At 42.6% G+C, this 13,187-nt stretch overlaps 1 protein-coding gene across 1 annotated transcript; it reads left to right on the top strand.

Moving 5' to 3' along the window:
• Nucleotides 1-342: 342 nt before the first annotated feature.
• On the top strand, nt 343-12,260 carry LOC121836469. The gene is made up of 5 exons (XM_042291371.1): nt 343-468; nt 2,661-2,815; nt 6,998-7,071; nt 7,339-7,416; nt 12,130-12,260. Exons 1-5 carry the CDS (start codon nt 343-345, stop codon nt 12,258-12,260), a joined length of 564 nt encoding a protein of 187 aa, XP_042147305.1.
• The last annotated feature ends 927 nt before the right edge of the window (nt 12,261-13,187 follow it).

Below are 13,187 nucleotides of genomic sequence, written 5' to 3'. Positions count from 1 at the left end.
TCGTCGTAAAACGGATCGCATCCACATATAATTATTTTGCGTGAGCTTATTTCAGGATGTTATTTTCAACTCGGTTCTGCAAACCCCTGTAGCAAAATAAAAAAACAACAACTAAAAAGCGACAATAGAAAAATTTTCAAATAAATGTTTTGTTATGTGTTTAGTATTTTTAGGAATTTCGATTTTGTTGACTATACGATGAAGACCGTCAGACAGACGAATAGTGTAGAGTCTGTAGAAAATAAAGTAAAGGTAACAGTTTAGCTATCGAACCCAACGGTAAGCTGGTTGCGGCATTCTTAGGAAAAGCATCGAAGCCTGCTTTTCTGGAGAGACTCCACCATGGCAAGAGCGCTCTTGATCTCTACTATCGCTGCCACCGCTCTGCTGCTTCCCTGGTGCCGTGGCGCTAGTCCACCGTATCCAGAACTGAACCCAGCCCTGAGCAAGTACCAGGACGCCACGAAAGTACGTCTGGTTCAATGATATGTCTCACCGATACCTAATATCTCGTATACTACTGCATATCTGGTGTACGATTATGAGGTTGGGTCGCAGTAGCAGGTCTACCCTTGAAACCTTAGATCACTCAGTGGAGCGCTTGGTGTCAAGTTCTGTGAGCCATGCAGCATTACTTGCAAACACGATTGGACATCGTTTTTTTTCCACTGAGGCTGCACGACGATGGGAGCACAACACCAACCGGCCATATCTTATGACATGAATAATTAAGGGAAAGCGAAATATTGTTGTTTGGAAGATGTCGCTAACCGTTTTACATTTCGGAATTCTTATAGGGTGCATTTAAAAAGATCGACCACAATTAGGTTGAATTACGTCGCAATTTCTATACTCATGCATTGCAAAAAAAAAAAAAAGTGGCAAATTATTTTTAGATGGAGAAAATTAGAGGTTTCGCGTAATCACCTTAAGTTGACAAGCTCTTAGGTAAAAAGCGCAACGCATTTAGTGTAAATATGTTTATTTTTTAAGCGAAAAAATATACTCGGTGAAACAATAAGGCCGCTGAATACTTCATAATTTCAGCGGTGTTACCTTTAATTACGGATAGTTTAAGAAAGGTATTTATTAGGTTTATATTTCACGTCTCTTGATTCGTTCTTTGCCGTTTTATCGCCTAGTGCTGCAAACAAATTGGCTGCCAAGAAAAAAATAAGGTGCCTGTTACTCGCCATGCCTTACGTTTCTGAAGTTGCCTGTGAATTTAGTGTAATTTGAATTGATGGAGAACACGTCCTTCAAAATATGGGGCTGTGTTGCAGATTATTTTACGCCATTTGCTCAAGAAGGACTTTGGTGGAGGTCATCAGGAAAAAAAAAAAGGAAACGAAGTAGTGTAACAACTATTCTTATCCATTGCGCTAAAGTAAACAATTAATCAAACTTCGCAACCGAGCACCCAACCTAAACAAAATTACACAAATACGCTAAAGCTTCGCCTTCAAGAGTGGAATGCGACAGCTTAATACAAGTCCCCGCAGGTCCCAAGATGGGCAAGTGTGTCGGCGTGGCATAGCCGGCAGCGTCTGGCTCGCAACCAAAGGGTCGTGGGTTCGGAACTTCGGATCCCGCTTCCGCCTAAAGTTCTGCGGATGTTTTTCTTTAAGGTAGATGAATTACTCTAAGAAGTGAATTGATATGAGACATGCGGCAGCCTTTAATTCGCATTACATATCATGCTCTAATCACTGTCGTTCCACGCGTGACGTACCATGTCATGCTTTAAAGGACACATGCAAAGGAAAAAAAACATTTTTTTTTTAAAACGGCTTAGATGGAAAAAGGACGCCATAAAACGATTTTACAACGAAGAAAAACATTTTTTAGAGCTATATTTACGGCGCAAAACGAATTTGTAGTTGGCGCCCGCGGGCACCGCGGAAAAGTGGTCCGTATTTATCACGTGACTGGTCCTTATTTATCATGTGGTGCTTGCGTTCTTTCAGAAGCTTCCTATGGCCTCTAAAAGTAACTTATTCATCTTTGTTTGAGGTATAACAAAAAACTAAGATGAATAAGTAACTTTTAGAGCCCAAAGGAAACTCCTGAAAAAGCGCAAGCAGACGTGATAGACCTGTGCGCCGGTCAGACGGCGGCGGCGGCGCCCCGAAGCAGACGACCTTGTGCGGCGGCGGCGACGGCGGCGTGGAGAAACGCGTTGAAGCGGCGTTCGCACAACGCTGAGCATGCGGCGGCGACGCAGCGCGGCGGCGCGCGGGCCTACCACGTGACCAGCGGCGGCTCCCGCGAGCGCCAACTACAAATTCGTATAGCGCCGTAAATATAGCTCTAAAAATTTATTTTCTTCGTTGTGAAATCGTTTTATGACATCCTTTTTCCATCTAAGCTGTCTAAAAAAAAATGTTTTTTTCCTTTGCATGTGTCCTTTAATCACTGTCCTTCCACGCGTATCTATTTTAATAGAAATTATATTTTGTTGAAGGTTATGAATAGCATATTAAGCTCCACTTGAAAGGCCCCCCACTATTTTCGCAGTAGAGGAGTAAATGATGGAGAGGAGGAGAGCATGTAGAAAAAAAAAACGCTAATCAAGATGAATAGGGGTTTTGTGGAAGGGGTTGATCATTATATTTATTTTGTTTTGTTTTGAGTTTTGTTTTGTTCATCTTTCAATGCAGTGTTTACCAATTCAAGAGACGTGGTACACGATCTACAGAAACTACGAGAATGATCCAGCATTTGGAGGTACCGAAAAATGTGGCCGATTTACTAGCCTTGGTCCTGGAGAAAACGGATCCTTTCCAATGTTAATCCAATATGGGCAGAGTTCAGTGTGAGTATAACTTAGGCAACTTCAAATAGGCCTTCCGAAATGTGGATAAACATTGATAGCTTCTTTTACTTACACAAGTGTTTTGCTCTAAAAAATTAGAAAACAAATGCAATGAAAAAAAAACAAAAAAACAATTAAATTCAGGAGTTGCACGATCCATCGCATTGCAAGTAATAATAAGCAGTTTACTAGCTGCGATAGGAACTAACTTGAAAAACTCACTTTTCAGAATTTCAAAAGGGTAGATAAAACATACGGATGTCGCAAGCCTCGAAAAGGTCGAGTTTAAAATGTTTCGAAAATTTCGAGCCCCGCCAGGGTTCGAACTCGAAAAGTTCGCAACTTCAGAACCCCCTTGATGTTCGGAGTCGAAAAATTGAAAATGTCAACGTTTCTGAAAATTTAAATTTAATGGTTTCCTTTTTTTTCTTGTTTACGAATATTAGTAAAATTTGAACATTTCAATTTCTTTAGGATTCAAGTTCCAAAAATCGAACATTTCAATTTTATTTGAGGTACAGGTTCAAAAACTTCGAAAACTTCAATTTTGAGTTTGAAGTCTGAATTTCATGGACAGAAATCAAATTCCGCAGTTTCTAATTAGGTTTTTTTATGCATTCATAAAGATGAAATCCCGAAATGACCTACGAATTTTACTGAAAACGTTGTGCATTTCTGTTTTTTGTCGCAAATTATAGAACAAGGGCTGAACCGGTTGCACAGTTCATTGAAAAGCCCAGAGGCGGTCAGATGAACGTACTTCCTACCTACTTGCAAACAAGTATCAATGCGATCAAACATCGTTCAGATGCGATGCTGGCGTATGACAACTAAATACACAGGACAACGCAGACACATGAAAACAACCAGGCTTCCATGTATTAGTCTGGGCGTTTCTTTTCGGTTGGATGACCCCTGGGATGGCGAAAACTCTGGAAACAACCACAGCACCCGACACAAGTCGACATTGACTAGAGGGAAACCAGGCAAAATTAGGGGACCCCCCCCCCCCCCTCCCCCCCCCGTCCCCCTCCTTCCCCCAGAAAAATACAGCTGCTCTGGTCACAACCGGTTGGTTGTCATAGGGCTAACCACACTGTCGCTGCCTGTAACTTTTCTTCTTCGTTAGTAACCGGGTGCTTACTTATGATAATGAAGTAAGCGCAGGCCCAGCGTTCGTTGTGGCGCATCGGTGACTCGTTCCGCGTGCGAGGAACTTTCGTTCAAGAACAAATCTGAAGGACGCCTTCAGCGAAGCGCCTCGGTTGAATTTCAAGCCTGCATATCAGATATTTTGGCCCGCAGGTTACCAAGGGTCAACCTACGGAATTGTGGTCGCGAGAGGCCATGTGCGAAAGTCGAAAGAGAAAAGTGCGAGGTTCAAGGCCGAGGCCACCCGAAAGGGATAATTAAGCGCTCTAAGCGCGAGTGGTTTCGGGCGGAATCAACCAAGTAAACGTCCAGTAAAATTTTCACTCCACATCATACATTGACATCTTGCGTTATTTATACTCGTTCCCTCGAACCTAAGAGGGAGGGAGGGGGGGGGGGGGGGGGGAAGCTTGGTTCGAGCTTTGTCGAAGTTTGCTCAGATCTTCGGTGGTCGTCGATCTTCTTAACTTAGCTGACTCGAAAGTTTGAGGATTGTCGAATTTATCAGCTGATAAACTTAAAAGCTAGCAAACGGTCAAATTCTATAGCGTAACATTTTTAAAACTTGGAAAACAATCAAATTGCCTATATCGGCATGGGCATGTAATGTTGCTGCACGCATGCGTGGCTTTTGTAAAAGAAAATAAACCAGAAGCGGTGTGCAATTCCGAGTTGTCAGTGCGGCATTCGAGTTGTCAGTGCGGCATCCACTCATGCGCTACGCGGGGATCTTCTCATTTTACGTACGCACTCTTCAACAACTTTCTAGTAAAATCTCGGAAGTTATCGGCTGTTTTGTTAAGAAAATTTTATTTAGTTGTCGAAATTTTTTTGAAAGTGTAACTCGTTTATTGGAAGCAGTGTCTGTAAGGCTCGGGTCAGCCGCCCTGCCTGCGCCGACACGGTCTACGAACTAAAACCTCTAGGTTTTATTTAGTTCGTAGATCGTAGTTTTCCGAAAAGAAAAATATTTTGTATTCCACTAAAGCAATCAACATAAATTTTTTGCTTTCATTATGGTGGAAGTGTTGAGCGTCGCCAGCCCCAGTTTTATTATCTTATAACTGCGAAGAGAAACTACGACGACGAACAGCGATAACGAGCACGACGACAGACGGCAAGGAAAGACTACAACGACAGGCTTCGATGACATTTGGCGGCGACAGACGCGTCAAAAAAAAAAGACGACGACAAAAAAGAACGACAAGGACGAACGGCGACGTGGGGAACCGACGACACTGACAAGCAATGATATAGTTACCGGCAGAAAGTAAAACGCACAGCATGGCTTAATATTTTAAGTAGTCCTGCTTCGCAATTGGTTCTTCAGCTCTGTTATCGGCTAGTGCCATATTCTCATTGGCTGCGAACCAATATCAAGGTCCACGGATCTGGCCACATTCTGCGTTTGTTAAGCTCTCTGTGAGTACAGCGATAAAAAAAGTGAAAGCCGTTTACCACTCCCTGTAACGCCGAATTGGAGCGCAGCTCTTGAGGAGGAGGAGGGGAGGGTACTGAGGGCCACGTGTTCTCGGGGGGGGGGGGGGGGTCACGTGACCTCGGGGGTCACGTGCCCCCTCAGAGGTCACGTGACCTCGGGAGGGGGTCACGTGACTCCCCAGGTCACGTGACCCCCGGGTCACGTGACCAAAATTTTTCCGCTAGATTTAGCGGGTAAATTTTTTCCGCTAGATTTAGCGGGGAAAGTTTTCCGCTAGATTTAGCGGGGAAATTTTTTCCGCTAGATTTAGCGGGGAAATTTTTTCCGCTAGATTTAGCGGGGAAATTTTCCCGCTAGATATAGCGGGGAAATTTTTTCCGCCAGATTTAGCGGGGAAAGTTTTCCGCTAGATTTAGCGGGGAAATTTTTTCCGCTACATTTAGCGGGGAAATTTTTTCCGCTAGGATTTAGCGGGGAAAGTTTTCCGCTAGATTTAGCGGGAAAATTTTTTCCGCTAGATTTGACGGGGAAATTTTCCCGCTAGATTTAGCGGGGAAATTTTTCCGCTAGATTTAGCGGGGAAATTTTTTCCGCTAGATTTAGCGGGGAAAGTTTTCCGCTAGATTTAGCGGGAAAATTTTTTCCGCTAGATTTGACGGGGAAATTTTTCCGCTAGATTTAGCGGGGAAATTTTTTCCGCTAGATTTAGCGGGAAAATTTTTTCCGCTAGATTTAGCGGGGAAATTTTTCCGCTAGATTTAGCGGGGAAATTTTTTCCGCTAGATTTAGCGGGGAAATTTACCCATAATGCACCGCGCGGTTACGCCGACGGCGACGCCGACGGCGACGGCGACGGCGACGGCGACGGCGACGGCGACGCCGCTCAAGCCGGGAACGGGCCCCTAAGAGCTGCGCTCTAAAACAACGCCTAAAGATCGGAATTCTAAAGATAGGATTCCGATCATGCAAAGTGCCTGATTCAGGCTGTTGAAAAGTCGCCTTGCTGATGCCCAACGCAGAGGAACAGCACGGACCAAAGATTTCGGAAAACATGAAATTATATTTATTATTAAGGAGCGAACCGAAAGTGTGTATTTATCTAAGGTCACCAGCTGACACCTCCGCAGCCTGTACCTTCTACGACAGGCCCCTCTTTTCTCTCCCGGGGTGGGTGTCGCCACTGCCCTTTATTGTTTCACCTTGGCCGGGGTAAGGGCCCCGTGCTCCATAGGCACAGTGGTGCCTTGTAGGTACAGTGTCGCCACCTAGGCACAGTGGCGCCTCCTATAGTTTCCACAAGGTTTACAGTCTCATGTTCAGCCTATTCAATACATCATTCAAACGTTCATATTTGTCTTGTCGTCCCAGAGATAAATACAAACTATTTCCTTTAAAATACTGCTTTGTGCTCAAGGCTAAGAGCCACCCCATGACGGCAGCGAGACCAACACGGCGACTATCCATGTCGCACGTAGGCTTTTTAGAAGACGAGCTCATGAAATATATCTATATATAATTTCTTCAGATATATTTTCGAACTGAGTAATATATATTCAAAATAAGGATATTTTTGTCTTGCATCTTTACAGCAAAGTATTATCAACCCCAGCGGCATCTGACGGATACGACGTGCAAAATCTGAAATACTTTCAAGCCGTTGGCGGTGAGCACGCTCTCATACAATGGTATCCAGCACGATAAAATCAAGACAAGTAATGTTCAGATATTACATGGATATTATACGTAACGTTTTGCTCGTCTTCGCAGCCCCTTTTGTGAGATAGGAAGCTAATGCCAACATGCATCACTGGGGTTTGAGGCTTCACCCAAAAGTATAAAATTTAAAAGATATAATTTCAGTACCCACTAAAGCCACACTTCGGAACATATGCTCTGGGCACCAAAACCCTTTTTGCTTTTGTTTTTTCAGAAAATGTTTCACTGCTTGTGTACGTTGCCTACGTAGACTGTCAGCAGTGTATTGTGTTCAGAAACAGCTACATCAATGGTAAGTATTTTGCGTGAAGTCGTAAGCTTCTAAAAGTGGTATTTTTCTGCTGAAAAACCTGCTGAGATATAGTGTAACATTTCCCCTAACATTCTTGCGAGGACTACTTAACGCCTTAGAACTTATTGCTTTTAACGGTTAGACTATACCGTACATGTTTTTCTTTTCGCAAACTATACAAGTACTCCCCAAGCGCAGTCGAGATTGAAATTGCTCTAATAAACCAATATGTTATATACTGTAAATATCTTATTTTTTGCGATTTAGGTCAAAGCTGAAGTTTTGGAATAATTCGCGGGTTTTAATTTCCGCGACGTTTTAGGATTTCAGTATAGATTCCAATCTCTTTACATTTTACCGGAATTGTTCGCGGGACCTGTTTTTCGCGAATTGTATGTGATTCGCGAAATTCGCGAAAATTAGGTCTTCGCGAAAATTGCCTTTACATTATATGCTTTTATGGTTCCCCATAGTGAACAAAGGAGATTGGCAATATGTTACATCTGAAAATGCCTGCGCTATGGAACCTGCAGAGTTATTTGCAGAAAAAAAGTGTATATTGAAAATGTGTTCGAACAATTGGACGGTCAAAACGAGTTCATTTGCAATTAGTGGGATCAATATTTTGTAAGAAGGAGTTATATCAAAATGTGATTCCGACCGCTCTTACGGGTTACATCAACACCTCAACATTCCAATAACCTCAATGAGCACTCGTCTCAGTTATCATAGTCCGTGGCTTAGTAAATGTCAGCCTAAAAAAAAAAAAATCTATGCACTCCTTGATAATGCTCCAACAGTTTTACCTAGTGACGGAGATTCTGTTCGGAAGCCAGTAATTGTTCGTAGTCGAAGCAGTCACTGTTTTTGTTTCAGATAATATGTTGACATAATGTATTGGCAGGCGCGATATGAATGGCAAGAAAAAGAATAAAGCAAACTGGGGACAAGGAACGACGAGTTTGTTTTATTCTTTCTGTTGCCAGTTATTGTTACCAACAAAATCTTCAATTATTGCGATAGAGTTGCTCCTCTTTTTCATACCACTACAAATAATAGCGTTGACTGACTTCCCAACTGCTCCATGGTGGGGTGTTAGAACTGTTACCGATATTCTTGAAAATAGCGCATATAATCTTTGAACTGATGGCTTACATTACCTAAAAAAAGCGTCACCAAACCACAGGTTAGTTAGTCTCTTAGCCAAAGAACCAAGGCACTTATTACACGTCGCCCTCCGCCTTGACGCTCATATGAAAAAGGTAGTAACAAAGCGATTTTAATATAACTGATAGGATGGCTTGAGTGCTATGCGTTGTGATCCTGGTATATCTCTTTACTACAATGTATATATGTGTGTGTGAGGGGATTCACTCAGGTAGAATTTATTACGCTGTTTTACGCATCTTTGTCATTTAGAATTCTGGTTAACCTCGGTATATTCGAACGCTTACTTTTACGTACGAGAGGTAAACATTTCTTAAATAGTGATATGGCACTGGAGTATGACTAGGGCTCCATGTTTTCGGAGTTCATTTTTCGTGCAATTCGGAGGGTGTTTTTCGAAATTTATTTTTTAGCAAAAATTCGGTGTTTACCGGAGTTTATTTTTCGTAAATCCCCAATTCTTCAAAAATTGAAGATTAATTTCGCAGTGTTCCCTATTAAAAATAATAAATAATAACTGGATGCAAACGTATGCCAGATAAAAAATAAAACCCACTTGTATCAATTAAGATTTCTTCAGTTGAATTTGGCGTTGGTGTCATTGGCAATACTAATTTGTCCCACGGCAAAAGTCGCACACAAGTGCGGCTTCGATAAACGTCGATACCTTCAAACAAAAAAAAAAAAACTGCCGTAGGTAGCCGCAAGGAAGCTCGTAGTCATCCCATCAGTCTATCCCGCGGCTGCGCGAGGTGGAGCGGTTAAGGATGTAATAGAGAAGTTTCAACTGCCCCTCTTCCCTAATTTATACAACCTCTATGGTCCATAGCTATGGCTCCGTGTTTTCGGAGTTTATTTTTCGTCAAATTCAGAGGGTGTTTTTCGGAGTTTATTTTTTGCCGACAGTTCAGAGTCATTGGAGTTCATATTTGTTTGATTCCCAATTCTCCGAAATTCGGAGTTTAATTACGCAGTGTTTCCTATTGAAAATAAATATGTAAATAATAACCGGATGTAAATATATGCCAGATAACAAATAAAACGCGCTTGTATCGGTTAAAATTTCTTCAGTTGAATTTGACGTTCGTGCCATTGCCATTTGCAATATTCATTTGTCCCACGACAAGAGTCGCACAAAAGTTTTGCTTCCATAAACGTCGATACCTTAAAATCAATAAACTCCCGGGGGCAGTAGCTACGAAGCTCGTACTCATCCCATCCTATTCCATCAATCTAGCCCGCGGCCGCGCGAGGTGGAGTGTTTAAGGATGTAATAGACAGTTTCAACTGTCTTTTCTCTATTTAATACAATCTCTATGGTTCATAGCTTTCACTGTTACAAAAACACACCTTCTCCTTTCTCTATATTACAAATCGCATGGCTCAGACTGGAAACCAAAAGAGTGGCTTTTGTTGTGACCCGAATGTACAATGACCTGTTGCCCTGAATCAACTTCGACGAGACAAGCGGCAAGACCCCTTTTGACAACGGGCTGAGATTTGAAAGATACTTATGGTGCCACTTTCCCAGGACCATTAACTCCGTGCTGATGAAATTAAAAAAAAAACAAAAAAAAACTAGTTTTTATTTTTTGCTGGGGGGGGGGGGGGGGGGGGGGTTTGGCACATAAACATTCGGAATTTATCGGATGAAACCGAATTGACCAGAATTTTACCGACGGGTGTTTTTCGGAGTTTTTCGGATTTATTCGAAAACATGGAGCCCTACTAATAAGCAAAGAATCTAGATGGAGTAATTTCTGCTTTCATAAGTATCCCAAGATTGCCCTTTCCGCACTGATGTGAAACGATTTACAAACATGGCTGCCGGCGTGCTTAAAGAGAGCAGCTCGTCGAGCTTTTTTATTTTGACGAGTGCATGGGGTTTTGCGTCCACTGAAGTGTTTAGAGGAAGATCCCCTCAACCGACGTAGTGTGATAAAAACAACTGTCCCTAGTACGGGCCTTCGGAAGCGTTACGCAGATGCTTGTCTTCGTAACGGGACTCGCGTAAGCCTAGCGTTCGACATCAACTATGTTGCCCAACCTGGCTTAATTTGTTCGTTTGCGAGTCTTGATGCTGAATAAAGACGTCGGTACCCGCAAAAGCGGCTCCGCTGCTCTGTGAATCGTGCAACCATTATGATTTTAATCATGGTTTCAATACCGAGAATATGCCTACATAAGCAAGCATTCGCGAGTCATTTGGCTGGAGGCAATCGGGCGTTCGGCTCGCATCAAGTTAGTCCAGGTTTGTTCCCATAATTTTGCTTGGAAAGCCAAGTATCTCAAGTTCTGCGTGCACCTGGTCTGCCAAAGCAAATATTTTAGGTCACGTTTAAATTGTGTGTCATGACGCTCACTCACCTTGTTTGCAGATCCAAGCGGAAAAAAACAACAAAAAAACAAGAACATAACAGTTGAAATGACTGCATATTCATCTTGTTGCATTTTTTGGTCCTCTCGTTCGCTTTTTTTTTTTTGCGTCACATGAGCAGGCAGTGACAGACACTTTTATTGGAACGTCGTTCGCGCATGACGGAACGTTCGAACGACTCTTTCATGGTCGAGTCTTGCGAACGTTGTATAATATTTTAGACGGGGGCGCAATAGCAGACTGACATAGGCGAAAACGGACGCCGACGAGCCGCTTTCAAGTAAAGGGTTAGAGGCATTTCAGACGACGATAGACGGAGGTGAAATAGTAGAAGATGCCAGAGGCTGCTGGGCGTATGCTCGCACAACTAGCAGGAGGTCTCAGACTCCATACTAGACGCACTGGATGTCGCATCCTCAAAGAATGTCGCGACTTATCCGTATAAAGGGGCCTTAGTTTAGATGTTTCCCTCCACGTTGACGCGCCTCACCCAGCACAGAGTTTGCCACCGATTCGTCCTCCGGCACTTCCCATACCAGAGAGTAACCTTCACTCGCTCGTTCGGAGCTAACCGCACCATAAAGATGACTTGCACAACAAAACAGCACAAATGAAAGTAGCAAAGAAGACACGCTGTAACAACCAGTGAATGCGAAGCAGGCGACAACATGTAGCCAAGAATAATCGTAAAAGAACAAAACAAGGTAACACACCTGTTTTGTTCTGGTTTTTTTAAAGTTTTTAAGTGTTTTATCGCTAGAATCAAATATTCATGCGATGACAACTCGTGTAGAAAAAGAGCGCATCGCTTCTAGCTCAGAAACGTTGTCTGCTATTGCCTAGGTCGAGGAGATTACCCGTCGTGGCCGCCTGCGATCATACGTATCACCACCAGTCGGCTATTGTGCCAGTCAGGCGCCTTTAATTAGCAGACGGCCACAATAGGTAGACATTTTAGGTTTTTCAATTCTAACTTTCTTTTTTGAGGTTAGTTTGTTCAGTGAAATTTGTATACCCTTCGTGCACACGTTTTGGTCACACCTGTGTAAAATCTTAGCTCGATACGTTCAGAAACTGGTTTATGCGGTCCCGTCAAACAGCCATTGGTTCATTTGACTCACCTTGCATACGTAAAAAAAATAGCAATAATTATTTTATCAACGTTGCAGATGAGGCGTGCACTCTCCTCCTCCCTGCGAGCGGCCTGGAAAAGAACGCGACGTGCTGCGATTTCATCTTCGATCTCCTCTGCGGCACAAAGCAGAAGTTTTACACCTATGACGACAGTTGCCCAGATTGAAGTATCAGTCTGAGGCCAGCTAGATCGAGAAGGCAGTTCCGATACCTAATTTAGAACAGCGATGGATGTGGTTTTAGGGAAATGTGTCACGGTAATGAGAAAAAAATGAATTCTTAGCTGCCTAATCGTACTTGTAATCATTGCGTTTAAATGACCGTAAAATATCATGCCTTTAAACTTGGTTTTATATAAAATGAGGATAAGGATGTGTTGAACATCTTTACTTAACACACACTTTAGATGTTTAAGGCTAAAGGTAAAGGCGGTGCAACGCAAATGGAATTGAGCTGTCTACTGCTTTATTGTTTATTTACAACATGATGCGTGACGTTCGCATACTTTGGATATAAATTATTTTTTCGATGGCCCTGTCTTAGCCCTAAGAGCTGTTTCTACGCAATAGTTGCTTGTTGTTTGAGCGTCTAGGTGTCCAGGGTGTGCTTCTACTGGACGCTCATTTCGTTCCTACGTCCTATCGTCCTATCGTCCTTTTTGGTATGGGGAAATACGACCTTGACTAATATAAATCAAATGCATATTCTTCAGAAGAGAGTGATTCGTATGATATGTCATACTAGCTATGACAGTCATATGAAACCATTGTTTAAACATTTAATATTGTGAAAATTACCAGTCACTATAGTTACAAATTAGCCCTTGCCTATAAAAAGTCGCTTTGTACCAACCGTTTACTTTTACCGATCTCAAATCTTCAGTTCAGGGAAACGCTCTACAACACTCGTTCTGAAGATGCGTGGGCAGTACCGCATTCCAGGACCAATTACGGCGATCAGATGCTGAGATATGCACTACCGCGCCTTTTAAATTGTTGCAGTGAATTGGATATAAATATTTTAAGTGGAACTCGGAAGGACGTGCTTTCTGTATTTGTTAATGATTTTCTTAAATACGTTCCGGAATAGTTAA

Source organism: Ixodes scapularis, unplaced genomic scaffold, assembly GCF_016920785.2.
Source record: "Ixodes scapularis isolate PalLabHiFi unplaced genomic scaffold, ASM1692078v2 PGA_scaffold2__306_contigs__length_199485367, whole genome shotgun sequence".
NCBI classification, from domain to species: Eukaryota; Metazoa; Arthropoda; class Arachnida; order Ixodida; family Ixodidae; genus Ixodes; species Ixodes scapularis.
This window is presented reverse-complemented; position numbering and strand designations above follow the sequence as displayed.

Excerpts from the sequence above, each read along its gene's own strand:
- LOC121836469 (XM_042291371.1), top strand. The coding sequence starts at position 343 with ATGGCAAGAGCGCTCTTGATCTCTACTATCGCTGCCACCGCTCTGCTG. Across the intron at positions 469-2,660 it reads AGTACCAGGACGCCACGAAA|TGTTTACCAATTCAAGAGAC; the intron begins GTACGTCTGGTT and ends CTTTCAATGCAG. Across the intron at positions 7,417-12,129 it reads CAGAAACAGCTACATCAATG|ATGAGGCGTGCACTCTCCTC; the intron begins GTAAGTATTTTG and ends TCAACGTTGCAG.